The sequence below is a fragment of the Alexandromys fortis genome, unplaced genomic scaffold (assembly GCF_014885135.2).
Source record: "Alexandromys fortis isolate MF-2015 unplaced genomic scaffold, M_Fortis_MF-2015_v1.1 scaffold_82, whole genome shotgun sequence".
In the NCBI taxonomy this organism is placed as follows: Eukaryota; Metazoa; Chordata; class Mammalia; order Rodentia; family Cricetidae; genus Alexandromys; species Alexandromys fortis.
In genome coordinates this window covers 2,170,846-2,185,662 of record NW_026067963.1, presented here as the reverse complement: position 1 = coordinate 2,185,662, position 14,817 = coordinate 2,170,846, and the positions used below count along the sequence as shown (strand labels likewise).

Sequence of the window (14,817 nt, the reverse complement as noted above, 5' to 3'; positions counted from 1 at the left end):
AGCTTAGGTTTGTTCCCAACTAATTCATAAAACTTAACCTGTTTCTGTTAATCTAACGTTCTGCCCTGTGACTTTTATCCCTCTTTCATTTTGTATGTCTCATCTTCACAGTGTGCAGAAAGATTCCCCCACAACACAGTGCTCCTCCTTCAGGGCAAGGAGCACATAGGAATTGAGCATAGAAATTCTACGAGGGGTCAGTAGCCCCGTGACTTCAATGCTCCCTTTAGTCCTGAGACACACTTCTTGAGTCTGGCTCACACAGTGCATAGTCCTGAGACACACTTCTCAAATCTAACTTACACAATGTATAGTCCTGAGACACACTTCTCGAATCTAACTTACACAATGTGGGTATGTGACCAGTCAGGAATAGGGTTCCACAGCAGCCTGCAGACACTGCTCAGCTTCCATCACCCCATTTTGATGTTTAATCCTGCAGGTGGTCCTGGCTCTGCCCTATGACACCCCCGTACCCGGGTACATGAACAACACTGTGAACACCATGCGCCTCTGGTCAGCTCGAGCGCCAAATGACTTCAACCTCCAAGACTGTACGTATGGCCGGGTCTCTGCTTTCTTTGTGTACACTGCGTATTGATGTCTGAAGTTGAGAAAAAAGCCTTGAGTTCCTGCTCTTTGATCTTCAGTGACCGAAAAGGCTTTTTATCATTTATTCACTTGTTTGTTTATTTATCTGTTTTTGGAGACAGGGTGTTACTAGGTAGCCTTGGCTGGTAGGAACTTGCTCTGTAGACCAGGCTGGGCTTGAACACACAGAGATCCACCTGTCTCTGCTTCCCAAGTGCTGGGATTAAAGGCATGCAGCACCATGCCTTGCTAAACTGGTTTTTTTTTTTTTTTTTTTTTTTTTTTGCTGCAAATATAGGAAGCAATTTTTTAAAGCTAAACTTCACAGTCTGGCCTTGAACTCTCCTAGGAAGGCCACTGTTGGGGTTTATTGAAACCCTTTTAGATTTTTAGAAATCTTAGGAATTGTCCATGGCCGCACATGAGATGAGATCAAGATACTTGCTCCAACACTGGCTGCCTTGTCTATTGGTGGTTTTTCTTCATTTCTTTCAGTTAATGTTGGAGACTACATTCAGGCTGTACTGGACCGGAACCTGGCCGAGAATATCTCCAGAGTGCTCTATCCCAATGACAATGTGAGTGACACAGGGCCAGCTTAGATAGGTCGCTTCCCAGAGCCTCTCTAGTAACCTGGGAAACCGTGTGCAGAATAAGCTCCGTCCCTTCTGTCACTTTCCCCTCCCAGTCAAGTAAGGAGGACAAAGTTGTGCCGTTTCCAAGATGAAACTTGGTGCTTTGCTTTGATTAGTGGCTCCATCAACAGAGAAGGTCCATAGATGTATTTCAAAACAGAAAAAAAAAACTGAATTGAAATGTACGCCCTGGCAAAGCTGAAGCATGCATGGGCAGCCTGTATATGGTGCTTCTGTTGAACTTGTCCATATTGGGTTCCATGGTCTAAGTTGATGAAGATGACTGACCACGTCTTTTCCTCAAGAGGGCACCAGACCTCATTACAGATAGTTGTGAGCTACTATGTGGTTGCTGGGACTTGAACTCAGGACCTTCAGAAGAGCAGGCAGTGCTCTTAACCACTGAGCCCCATTTCAAAACAGAACCTGGATATAAAAGATAAGTAAAATTCTAAGAAAGCCTGGTTTTGTTTCCAGATGGAGGCTTCATTGGTAAAGTTAGAATTGGGGATGCTCCCTTCCTGGGCTCCTTTCACACTCACCTGGCTCTTCCTGGATTTCTGTCCCCAGGCTTAGGGAGGTCATGGTGGCAATGCCTACCTTTTCCATCACTAGCTTGGATCCTTAAGCTTTTCTCACGTCAGATTATCCTAATGCTACTCTAAAGGCTGAATCTGTCTATCTGTGTATGGACAAGCATGTGTGAAGTATGACACATATGTGTAGGTCAGAGAATAACCTTGGATGTTAGTCTTGCCTTCTTTTTTGAGATGGGTGGTTTTTTCCTCTTTTGTTGTTGTCCACTGCTCTGTATACCTGGCTATCCCTTGAGCTTCTGGGGAATTCTCCATCTACCTATAAAGCCAGCGGGACTACAGACCACTCCCTCCCACTCCCAGTTTTGCAAACATTCTGAGTTTTACAAACACTCAGGTCCTCAGATTCTCTCAAGTGATTTACCCATTGCATCTTCTCCCCAGGTCCAGTTTGTGTATGGTGTGTGTGTGTGTGTGTGTGTGTGTGTGTGTGTGTGTGTGTGTTACGGGATCTCTTATCTTGCCCTGGGTGGCCTGGAGCTCTCTAAGTAAACTCCAACTTCTTTATGGTTAAAATCATGTCTTGTAGATGTAATGATTCTTCCTGAAAGTAATTTCAGATGCAACCAGATTAGCACTCTGTTTCCCAGCGGTGGTAGAGACCAGGGACTCTGGGGACCAGGATGCAGTTTAGGCTGGATGTTGACTTGGTGAAGAACCATGGACTCTGAGAGGGATGGAAGGAGTAGGTGGATTTGCTGCAACATTTTCAGGAACCTAATGACATGTCTTTTCCTTTGGGAAAAAGACACAGAGCTGTTGCTGATTTCAGAAAAGTCACTAAGCCCGAGTGAAAAACATTGTGGCCTTCGATGGGCCGAATAAGAATTTCCCAAGTCTGCAGTCTCTGCCAGCCAACCTCAGGCCTGCAGCATTCTGTAACTGGAAGGGGCTACCTTCTGTGAGAACCAAACCTGACGTGACCTGGAAGTGCTCATCTATAGTAATCAGCATGGTGTGTTGTTAGTTTGAGATTTAAAAAAAAAAAAAAGAAAGAAAGAAAGAAAAGAAAAAAGGACTTTTGGGTTAAAGTAGCCCTCAGGATACTCTCTTGGTATTGCTTTGTTTTTTCAGAGTGGGATCAAAACATCATTTTTTGTGCTATGGTTATAAAGAACAAATTCATTTTTCTTCCTAAATAGGACCATAGTCCATGTCCTGACTTCAGCCTTTCTTCCAAGAATCTTGCTGCTTTTCTCACGCTGCCCCTAGTGACCTGTGTGCCCTGCTTAGGCCATGAGAGGCTCCTGATCACACGCAGGGTGGACACAGAGTCTGAGGATGCCTGACATCCTCCCAAATAGGTCGCGGTGCTCTGACTCATCTCCCGGAACCTTGCCCAGCAGCGAGGGTCCTGGGGCACTGAACTGACCACCATGCTCCCCCCACCCCCATCGAGCACCCCCGAGAACTACTCAGACTCTGTGTTTATCTCACAAATCCTGACTCATCTTTAGGACTCAGATCAAGAATTACTAGACTATTCAGATTTCCAAAATAGGGCACATTAAAATTTTTAAAGAAATTGTTCTCACTTCCATCTTCCCACTACTAAAGACAGAGATTATGTTTAATTAATAGTTTCATTGTTAGGACTTGAACAGTTCTCTGGATTAATAGATGCCTGATTTTATCATAAGTAGGCAGAGCCATGGTGGCTTTTTTTTTTATTATTTTTGCAGTAATTCCTTCCTTGTAAATTGTACCATTAGAAAAAAATTAAATCATATAAAACAAAGAAATTTAAAAAAAAATATAAGTACCATCTAGAAAATCTCATTGTTACTATTATCCCAGACAAGTTTACTGACTAAATGCAATTTCTTCTATATCAAACATAAACATTTGGAAAGACATGTTTGGAAAGGCAAGCGGTCATCCATTTCCATGAAGTTATTACTACTTTATGATTTGTCCGTGCCCACAAGTGTTTGTTTGACGCACACACACACACACACACACACACTACTGAAGACAAGCATAAGCCTCGTATTCTCACATCCACTCCCCCATCACAGACATGTGTTCCCCCCCCCCCATTCTCCCACCATAGTCCTCGCTGGGCTCTCCACTTGCTATTTGCCAAATGTCAGTTTCTGTCACTCCCCATCATTCAGAGGACCTCCCACGAAGGTCATTGTTTCTAGGTTCCTATCTTTTAGTTCTGGGTTGGCTCACTGTTTCTTATAGTATACATTCTTCTAGACCTCCTGGGGACAGGCATCAAATTAAAAACAAACAAACAAAAAAGACCCTTAAAGAAAACTATATCAAGTTTATTTAACAACAACAACAAAATGTTCCTGTTGTCTCCCCAACCTCTTTATCTTCTATCTGAACACCTTCCCAAGAGCCCTTGCTGTCATTTGAAAGGTTTTCAGGGACATGAAGGTGAATACTTCATCATTTGCCCTGGCTCCTCTCGGTGCCTTAATGTCCCCTAGGCAGTGGAGACTGGTCACATTTTGGTCACGGCTCCACTGCGACCCACTCTGACTCGGTTTCCCTGCCTTGAAGTTTTTTGAAGGGAAGGAGCTGAGGCTGAAGCAGGAGTACTTTGTGGTGGCCGCGACCCTGCAGGATGTCATCCGACGTTTCAAGGCCTCCAAGTTTGGCTCCAAGGACGGTGTGGGAACTGTGTTCGACGCCTTCCCGGATCAGGTGAATGATCAGACGGCGGCCATAGGCGAGGCCCTCCACGGAGGACTTCCATCGGTCACCCTCTCCCAGTGGTCAGAAAGTTGGGCAGGCAGAGTCCGTGTTCCATTCAGATGTCTCCCAGAAAGTGGGAGTTTTGTTCAGTCAGTCGGTGGTTCTCAGCCTTCCTGTGCCCCTTTAACACAGTTCCTCGTGTTGCGGTGACCCCCACCCTTAATATTATTTTGGTGCTACTCCATAACTGTGATCTTGCCACTATTATGAATTATAATGTAAATATCTGGTATGCAGGATATCAGATATGTGACCTCCAAAAGGGTCGGGACCCTTAGCACTGCCTCCAGATGTTGATGAGGACAGGAAGCCAGACCCTGGGCCATTTTTCACCTTCATACTGATGTCTTGTCTCTACTCAGGTAGCCATCCAGCTGAACGACACACACCCTGCGCTAGCCATCCCTGAGCTGATGAGAATTTTTGTGGATATTGAAAAACTGCCCTGGTCCAAGGTCTGACATCTTTATCCTTAAACCTTTCAGAATGTATGGCTTGAGGGGCACCTGAAAAGCTCCTTTGTTTCTTCTGTTCAAAGTAAGCTTCTGTTGCTGGAGTCCCACAGTTGAAGGGTATGGTTTGCCCCTTACCAGCGTGTCTCCTCCTCAGAGTTCCACAGGGAATAAAACTACAAACTAACCAGCTACCAGCAAAGCAGGAGGCAGGAGGCAGGCCAGTAGCTGCATTACGGATTATGTTGTGTTGAACATATTTTGTTTCTAGACAGTGAAGACAGCTAATTAAAAGAGCCCCCTTACAGCGTTGGGAGTCAGCATTTGTATGTGTATGGGGTAGGGTGCGTGTGATTGCCTGTAGAGGCTAAGGAACAGCTTGGGTGCTGTTTTGTTCTCTTTACTCTTTTCACTCTTAGCTCTTTTGGGAGTCCCGCCACCCAGCTCCTAAATAAATCACTCATGGAGGCATATTCTTTCTTACAAATGCCAGACCTTAGTTTGGCTTGTTTCTAGCCAGCTTTTCTAACTTAAATTGTTCCGACTCCCTTTTGCCTCTAGGCTTTTACCTTTCTCTGCTTCTGTATACCTTTCTTTACTTTTTTCTCCATGGTTGGCGGTGTGGCTGGGTTGCTGGCCCCTTTTTTCGCTTCGTGATCTTTCTCGCTCTCCCCTTTTTCAGGTTTTTCCTTCTATTTATCCTCTCTGCCTGCCAGTCCTGCCTATCCTCTCTCCTGCCTCATTATTGACCGTTCAGCTCTTTACTAGACCATCAGGTGTTTTAGACAGGAAGAATCTCAGCTTCACAGAGTTAAACACATGCAGCGTAAACAAAAGCAGCACATCTTTACATTGTTAAACAAATGTTCCACAGCATAAACAAATGTAACATATTTTAAAATAATAGTCTACAGCATCCTTCACCTTGTTTTTTGAGACAAAGTCTCACCTTAGGCAGAGACTCATCAAATAGGCTAGGAGGTTGTTCAGTGAGCCCAGGATCCTCCTGTCTCTGCCTTCCCGAGCTTTTGTTTGTTTCCTGTGATTGCTGGGGTTCAAACTCAGGTTCTCATGCTTGAGTAGCTAGCGCCTTAGTGACTGAGCCATGTCCCATACTTTTGTTGTTTCCTGTGAATGCTAGGGTTCAAACTCGGGTTCTCATGCTTGAGTAGCCAGCATGTTAATAACTGAGCCACGTCCCCAGCTTGGGAACATTTTTTAATATACTTTTAAAATGCAGAATTTTAAACCTGCTGTGTGTTTACTTAAAGTTTTAATCCCCAACTTTGACTATTTAATATTAAATAAATAAAAGCCATGTAGTGATCATGGAGAGAGTTGATCAGAATGCTAATTTCTTCTTATTATAGTCTTATAAAAAGCGGTTTCTTTCCCTGAAAAAAAATAAAGTATAATTCTGTTACCTGGACCATTTGAAGTCTCCAAGAAATTGAGTGTTCCTGACTGCACAGAAGCACCTGTGGCACACAGTGGACACTGAGACGTGCTGTGGGAGTGTGCTCTGAAGGCACAGGAACCAAACCTCTCCTCCTGCAGGCCTGGGAGATCACCAAGAAAACCTTCGCCTATACCAACCACACAGTGCTCCCGGAGGCCCTGGAGCGCTGGCCGGTGGAACTGGTGGAGAAGCTGCTGCCTCGGCACCTGCAGATCATTTATGAGATCAATCAGAAGCATTTAGATGTAAGTCATTTCAAGAGACGCTTACCTCTCAGGAGACCACGGCTGTAGCATGTCCGGGGTCACCACAAAGATCTCCTTTTCTAAACGCAGACTTGGTGCCTTCAGTCATTGATGGAAGCCCTCGAGTCTGAGTGGGGCTCTATTAAACTGCGTTTGCAGGTGTAAAATGGAGGGCAGAGATTTTGCTTGGGGGCGTGAGAGGCTGGACCACTTGAAAACCCAAGTGGCCAGCAAGCTCTGTGTCTTTCTTTGGCTAGAGAATCGTGGCCTTGTTTCCTAAAGACATCGACCGCATGCGGAGGATGTCTCTAATCGAAGAGGAAGGGGGCAAAAGGATCAACATGGCCCATCTCTGCATCGTGGGCTGCCATGCGGTGAATGGCGTCGCAAAGATCCATTCGGACATCGTCAAGACCCAAGTGTGAGTGACGGACCATCCTGGAGCTGCAGGTCTAACCCAGATCCATGGATGCGATGGAGCTTCCAGATGAGAAGGGGCCTGGGAAATGTTTTCAAGTATTGTCTTGTAGATAGAGTTGTTTCCTTAAAAAGAAAGACAAAAATACTTTCTCTGTACCACCCTAATTCTAGAAGTAAGAGCAACCGTGAACTATTCTGCTGAAAAACTTGGTCTATCTGTCACAGCCAGGAAGTCAGATGGAGGTGGCTAGATTTGGGGCAATTGATTTGAATTGCAAATGAATCTCTTCTATTTCAAATGTTTAAAATGACAGCTGGAGCTGCTGCCAAGTCCTCCCCTCCCCTCCGCTTGGCTTCATGAGCGCACCTCTGAACTCTACCCAGCCAGCGGGATTCTGCTGCCCATTTCAGCCCAAGCCAGCGGTTTGTCTCTTCCGTCTGCAGATTCAAGGACTTCAGTGAGCTAGAACCAGACAAGTTCCAGAATAAGACCAACGGGATCACCCCGAGGCGCTGGCTCTTACTCTGCAACCCGGGGCTGGCTGACCTGATTGCAGAGGTAGAAGGAGGCGGCTGAGGGGGAGGCTGGTGGAGGTGGGGTCGGCAAGTGAGGGCACAGGGATGTCACCCATCCTACCTGTGCGGGGGCTGGCTTCTGAATATGTGGCTCATGCTTTTGTGTAGGACCATCTTTATTCATTCATTTGATTTTATTTTTAGTTCTGTTTATGTGAAGAGTATACGTCTGTGATGCAGGTGCCCTTGCAGGCCAGAATAGGGTGTCATGTCTCCTAAAGCTGACATTACAGCCAGTTGTGAGCCCCTCCCCCCCCCATGGATGCTAGCAACCAAACTCAGGTCCCTTGCAAGAGCAGTAGGGGCTGCTCTTTACCACTGAGTCATCCCTTCAGCCCCCATCTTGAAATTCCTCTAATTTGAACAAGGGCTGCACAGATCACATAGATATGATGACCAACAGTGTCTACGTGACTCACAGATGGAACAGGGATAACCAAGGTCAGAAACGTAACAGAACCTGGGCTCTCAGTCATCTTTGTATGTGAATTTCTTACATTTAAAGTTCTCCCCACATAGACAGTCTACCTTCTTTCATGAGGGAAACAAGCCATCATGTGGACCGCTGGCATGAGAGCCACTTACCTACACTGGCAAAAAACCTCTGTGGTGGGCGTGATTACCGGCTCACATCAAGATATTATCTGTATCGCCTTTTCCTTTAAATTGATAGAAAATCGGAGAGGACTACGTGAAAGACCTGAGCCAGCTAAGGAAGCTGCACAGCTTCATGAGTGACGACATGTTCCTCCGGGAGATAGCCAAAGTGAAGCAGGTGAGACCACCGGCCAGGCGAGGATCTCTCTGCCCTTACCTTGGAGCTGAGGGTGTGGGCTCCAGCAGACAGCCATGGTTTCTGTCTGAGAGAGCTCTGGCCTGTCCACTCTCCACAGGAGAATAAGATGAAGTTCTCGCAGTTCCTGGAAAGCGAGTACAAGGTGAAGATCAACCCATCCTCCATGTTTGACGTCCATGTGAAACGGATCCACGAGTACAAGCGGCAGCTCCTCAACTGTCTGCACGTGATCACCATGTACAACCGTGAGTTTCCCTGGAGCCCCCTGTCCCCCCCATCCTGCACGTGATCACCATGTACAATTGTGAGTTTCCCTGAAGCCCCCTGCCCCCTCCCTGTCCCCCATAATCCCCCTCTTGGGGGTGGAAGCATCAGTCTCGAGGTTGGTCCCTGTGCCTGCACAGCAGACACCATTCATCCGTAAATATCTCTATCATTTGAAGGCATCAAGAAAGACCCTAAGAAGGTATTTGTGCCAAGGACAGTCATAATCGGTGGCAAAGTAAGTTGGCTGAATTTCAGCGGGGCCTAAGGGCTCGAGTCTCTCGCTGCTTGCTTTCTTCATTGATCAGACCATGTCTCCACACACTGCTGTTCTTCCCCAAGGCTGCCCCGGGATATCACATGGCCAAAATGATCATAAAGCTGATCACCTCCGTGGCAGAAGTGGTGAACAATGACCCCGTGGTCGGCAGCAAGTTGAAAGTCATCTTCTTGGAGAATTACAGAGTATCGCTTGCCGAGAAAGGTAATGTCTTCCTTGCCAAGCACGGAGGAGGCAAGGGACAAAATCTGGGCTTGCTCAGGGTAGAGACGGGGCAGCTGACTCTAGGAAGCTAGCAACATTCTAAGGTGACCAGAGTGACCCATGAGGTTGCGGTCACACAGTCACGTTTGCAAGTGCCTGGTTCCTACAACTGGAGCCTGCCATGGTGGGGATGCTGAAACGTGGCCATGGTTCTCTGCCAAGGGGAAGAAAGGTCTTCAGCTACCAGCCCAGGTTTTGCAAGAGAGCAGCAGCTCCCCGGCTCTCGGATGATTCTCATCACTGCATGGCAGGAAGGGCTGTCATTTGTTCCTGTGACGGCAAATGAGGACAGACATGACACTGCCGAATCACGAGGCTTAGATGTGCGCTGCAGAGTCAAGCACAGAGTTCCCACACAGGGACCAACAGGCAGGAAGCCAGTGTCCCTTTCTTTACCACTGGGACCTTTCTTTATTCACGATTCATCACCGGCTGACAAACCACCCACTAGCCAATGCCAACTGCGTGTTCACCTACTTCCCAGATTGAGAAAAGTAAAAGTCAACTTTCTCTTTGTGGTATGTTGGGTGGCCTGTGGGGTCACTGCTTTAAATGCCTCTGCAGAAAGAGAAAGGAGCCAGGCTCCTGAAAATACAAATGAGTACAAATCTAATCCACAAATAAACTCTCAAATAAGGCAGCCTCGGGCTTGACCGCTGTGATGAAGGGGCTTGGAGGTTCAGGCGAATCTGATTTGGGTGCACATAAGGCTGAAGGGGAAAGAGCTTGAATGTCTAGTCCCAGGCACAAAACACCTCCACTGCAGTGTCAGTGGAAGGAACAAGGGAAGATGTGGAACAATTCAGTCCCTTGCAAAAAGAACAGTTAAGGAAAGATCTTGAAATTGTATGGGCCAAGAAATAGAGGTTGCAGTATGTTGTATAAAGCAGAAGAAATAAAAATGGAGAGATGTAAAGGGAGAAAGATAATGTCCAGCTTATAGCTCAGAGCCGGTAGACACTCCTAAAGTTTGTAGACCAAGAGAGAGTGGTAAGCACACAGGTACATAAGGGCACAGTAGCTGCCTGGGTACAGGAGAAAGTGAGCTCTATCCTTCTATACTGCTGACGGGGTACCAGGATGTTCATATGCAGAATCACCATATTGACCTGGCCTGCTTACAGTCATTCCAGCCACAGATCTGTCGGAGCAGATTTCCACTGCAGGCACGGAAGCCTCTGGGACGGGCAACATGAAGTTCATGCTCAATGGGGCCCTGACCATCGGGACTATGGACGGTGCCAACGTGGAAATGGCAGAGGAAGCCGGGGAGGAGAACCTGTTCATCTTTGGCATGAGGGTAGATGATGTGGCCGCTTTGGACAAGAAAGGGTGAGAGAGTTGCTCCCCTTTGTTGAGAAGGTCACCCACAGGAAGGGATATATACTATAGATAAGGGCTTTCTGCTCGCTCATGTAGGCATCCCACTAAGGCCTGATCTCATGAGATGTAGAGACAGTACATCTCCCATGAGGAAGCAGGCCCTCCTTGCCACAGCTAGCCTTAGTCACCTAGTGTAACTAAAGGATGCTCAGGGTAGATGTACGGACAAGTTGCCATGGTTACCAGCCACAGTGGTTCAGTCAGCCTCCCAGCTTCCTGTGCCTGTGATTTTTTTTTTTTTTTTTTACTTTGATCAAAAGAGGAAGCAATATCTACTTGAATGTTTTTGGCAATAAGTCAAATCAGTACCTGGTGCTCCTTTAAGGGCTCCTGATGATGGACCAAAACATGGCAGAGCATAGCAAGAGATGTGCCTCAGAGTGCTTGTTCTCGTTTAATATGTAGTTGAGTTTATTAACCCGAGTTCAAGCAAGAACCCAAAGGAGCTCCAGGAAATTCAGAGGATGGTAAATGCACCTTCTGACCCTTAGAAGTAAGTCTCCCTCGGTAGCATCAAGTTTCATGAATCCAAAGCTTTACGGGTCCAAAGAAAGCAACTAGTTCCACCCACACCATGCTATTGAGAGCCATAGTCTACTTACAATAAACTTTATTCTATCAGATTAGACTAGGATTTCCATTATCTCCTGTTCTTAATGCTTTTGATTATAAGGAACAAACCAGTTGGGAGGGGATAAATTGGGACCTAGTATTATACCCGTGTCGAAATCTACAGCCGTGTGTGTAAATGCTGGTGTTTCTGTGTATCTGACAGTGAATGAGGCATTTGGTGTGTCGCTCATCACACGCACTGATACACCCTCTTCTTTCCTCATCCTCCCACCCTTTGCTACAGGTATAAGGCCAAAGAATATTACGAGGCCCTTCCGGAACTGAAGCTGGCCATTGACCAAATTGACAATGGCTTCTTCTCTCCCGCTCAGCCTGAGCTCTTCAAAGACATCGTCAACATGCTGTTCTATCATGACAGGTGGGTTCCTACATGGTCCCACTAGACCCATGAAAAGGGGACAAAAACTTCTCAAAGTAGCAACAACCCATGCGCAGAATTTAGCACAGACCTGTGATCCGATTAGCTACCATAAGCTTGGGGGTGGGGCATCCGCCACAAATAGTTAAGTGTTGAGAAGAAAACTCAAACCTTATTTCTTTTTCTCTTTCCACTGATCCGTTCAGCTCTCACACACATACACGTGATGACATTTTTACATAGGGGAACCACGAAACGGTGACTATTCTTGTTGGTGAGATAGGCATGCTTGAACAGTCAGCGAGTAAGGGTTTAACGTGGACTCTCTGCTCATGAATTTATTCTGTTCTTCTTCCAACCTCACACATACAAAAAACAAACACAGATTTAAAGTCTTTGCGGACTACGAAGCCTATGTCAAGTGTCAAGAAAAAGTCAGCCAGCTGTATATGGTGAGTGTGTGGTGGGTTTTAAATGGGTTGCTGCGGTTCATTAATTGATTCCTTTTTTTGAACTCTAAATAACAGAGCCCCACTGACCAGTCAAAGCTAGGGACGCTCAGTGGCGCACCTACCTAGCACACACAGGGCTCTGAGTTTGACAGCTTTCTCCCACAGTACCAAGAGAAAAGAGGAGATTGCGTGGGTGAGAGAACTCTGCAGATGTCGAGGTCAAAATCTGTACTTTTTCCAGCTTGCAAGATGCACTGGGAGGGATATTCCAGATGTTGGAATTTGAGACTTCAATAACAGCTGTAGCTTTTTATACTCATTTAAAAAGAAAATCACCAGGGATTTGTATTCATCGAGCACCTACCGTGTTGCAGGCCTATACCGGAAGCTCAGGATACAGGCCTCAGAGAGGTGTGAGAGGCCTCTCCTTGCCGAGCTCGGCCCTTCTTCCCTCAAGCAGCCTATGACCCCAGGTTTCTTATCCAGAACTATACATGATGTCACCAAGGCTGCTGGTTCAAAATACAGGTGACAACTCACCCTGTGGCCACAGCAATGGATAGAATATGCCATTCGTATTTGAAACACTTGCCAAGATTATTACAAGACCAAGCCACAATTTAGTTGGATAAGAACAGACCCGGTATTCTCTGAAAACTGAAAAATAAAGACTCCCAGACCAGTCTTGTGGCGGGGCCAGACTGCTAGAATGTGAAGTACAGAAAGAAGAGAGGGTTCTAGGTGATTATAAGCAGAACCTAGAGCCATGAATAAGCCTCCACGTGCAGTTATGCAGTCAAATAACCCTCCAGGCATGTCTTGAAAGAGCACGGAAGGGTACCTGAGGAGCAGTCTCTGAGCTGAGGCTCCAGGCAGGCTTCACAAACATCCTTTCCCACCCTTTCTCAGGGCAGGCGATAGACCAAGTAGCACATACAGTCCGCCTAGACAGCCCTCTGGGATGAGACCGCGGAAAGCCTGTGCTGCCTTGCAGCCAGTTCTCATCCTTTAGGTTGAGCCGGATGAATCTCCTAACAGAGCATAGACCCAAGTTCAAGTCAGTGGCTGTGAACAGTGCAGCGGTGCTGGTGCAAAGTAACTCACTGACCACTTCCTGAACATGGAGGGGAAAAGCCCATGCAGCTCCCGGAACTCGGGAAAGAGAACAGCTGCCTGGAGAAACAGAAGTCAGTCGGAAGAGGGAAGGAAATCATGGGTGAGAACGAGGGACTGAGGTCAAGGATGGTTAGACACAGAGGGTCTTCTGTTAGAGTCAAGCCCAGATCCAGAGACTGTCCACTGGGAGCACCACGTTTCGCTCATTCCTGCCTGATTGCTAGTGCAGATTGCAGCTCTCTGCTCTTGACGGTAACTGCGTTGCTGAGCGTTAGTAAACGTGACCCGCATGGCTAAGACGCCCGATATCCATTTCAGTGGTTGTTCTTATTTTTGTATTTTGGTTTTTCGAGACAGAGTGTCTTTGCATAGTGCTGGCTCTCCTGGAACTCACTCTGTAGACCAGGCTGGCTTTGAACTCACAGAGATCCGCCTGCCTCTGCCTCTCAGGTGCTGGGAGTAAAGGTGTGAGCCACCACTTCCCGACTTGTTTTTATTTTTGTGTAGAAGTCTCTACGCCTGAGTGAACTGTCACTTTGGCTTCATTTGCTTCATTTTGGCATAGCTTAGGGTCTGATGATAGTTTAATTTTTTTATTTTTTTAATTTGAATAACTTCCAATAAACTCACAGAGATCTTTAAAAAATAAGTTAAATATATTTTATATGCTTTTACCAAAAAAAGTAAAATTTTGAAATATTTTTGGTTGAGAATAAAACCTTAGTTCATCCTGTTTTGAGCCCCAGTGGAGTTGTGGGGATTTAGAACCAACCTAATGGAACATAGGCCTTCCAAAGGAACAAGGGAAGCTAAATGGGCAAGCCAAGCTAATGTTCACTGGTTTTCAAACTTCTTGAGGCTTAGGTTAAACCTCTTTGAATGTCCTCTCATAGATAGTGACATTAGTCCCTTCTTCCCCCTTTAGGTGGAAGAGAAGTTGTTACGTTTATTTTTTTAAGATTAGTTTTATTTTATTTATGTGTGTCTATGTAAGAGGATGCCAAGTGTGTGCAGGTGCCCATGGAGGCCAGGAGGGGTAATTGGATCCCTCAGAGCTGGAGTAACAGGCAGTTACTCAACAGGGGTGCTGGGAACTGAACTCAGGTCCTCTAAAGGAGTAACAGGTGTTGTGCTCTTAACCAGCAAGCCAGCTCTCCTCCTAGGTTTTCCCATTTATAATAGCGCATGGAAAATATGTCTTACATGCTAAAACACTGGAACCCTAGTAGGATTACAAACTAGAGAATTCCCATCCATAGATTTTCATTCTCTCTCTCTTCCTCTCTCTTCCTCTCTCCCTCTCTCTCCCTCCATCCCTCTCCCTCCTCCCTCATCTCTGTCCATTATTCCTGTCCCTCTCCCCTTTCTGTCCCCTTTTCCCTTCCCCCTCCCTACTCCTCTCCTCTCTCTCTCTCTCTCTCTCTCTCTCTCTCTCTCTCTCTCTCTCTTTCATACTGTTGCTCTCTCTTGCTTGCTTTCTCGCCCTCTCTTCCTCTCTCCCTCACTCTCTTGAGAGATGGAGTCTCTCTCTATGCAGCCCAGGCTGGGTTTGAGCTTGAGATCTTCTTGCTTGCCTGAGCCTCTT

The 14,817-nt window shown here is 46.4% G+C and overlaps 1 protein-coding gene across 1 annotated transcript in view; it reads left to right on the top strand.

The window, feature by feature from the left end:
* Nucleotides 1-14,817, top strand: part of Pygl (glycogen phosphorylase L) — a 34,799-nt gene that overhangs the window by 19,378 nt on the left and 604 nt on the right. The window contains exons 6-19 of the mRNA XM_050153534.1: nt 443-554; nt 1,087-1,169; nt 4,340-4,483; nt 4,897-4,989; nt 6,544-6,690; nt 6,948-7,111; nt 7,555-7,669; nt 8,360-8,461; nt 8,580-8,727; nt 8,926-8,984; nt 9,089-9,230; nt 10,415-10,622; nt 11,530-11,664; nt 12,050-12,116. Coding sequence (XP_050009491.1) covers nt 443-554; nt 1,087-1,169; nt 4,340-4,483; nt 4,897-4,989; nt 6,544-6,690; nt 6,948-7,111; nt 7,555-7,669; nt 8,360-8,461; nt 8,580-8,727; nt 8,926-8,984; nt 9,089-9,230; nt 10,415-10,622; nt 11,530-11,664; nt 12,050-12,116 — 1,719 coding nt within the window. The remainder of the gene's footprint in view (nt 1-442; nt 555-1,086; nt 1,170-4,339; nt 4,484-4,896; nt 4,990-6,543; nt 6,691-6,947; nt 7,112-7,554; nt 7,670-8,359; nt 8,462-8,579; nt 8,728-8,925; nt 8,985-9,088; nt 9,231-10,414; nt 10,623-11,529; nt 11,665-12,049; nt 12,117-14,817) is intronic.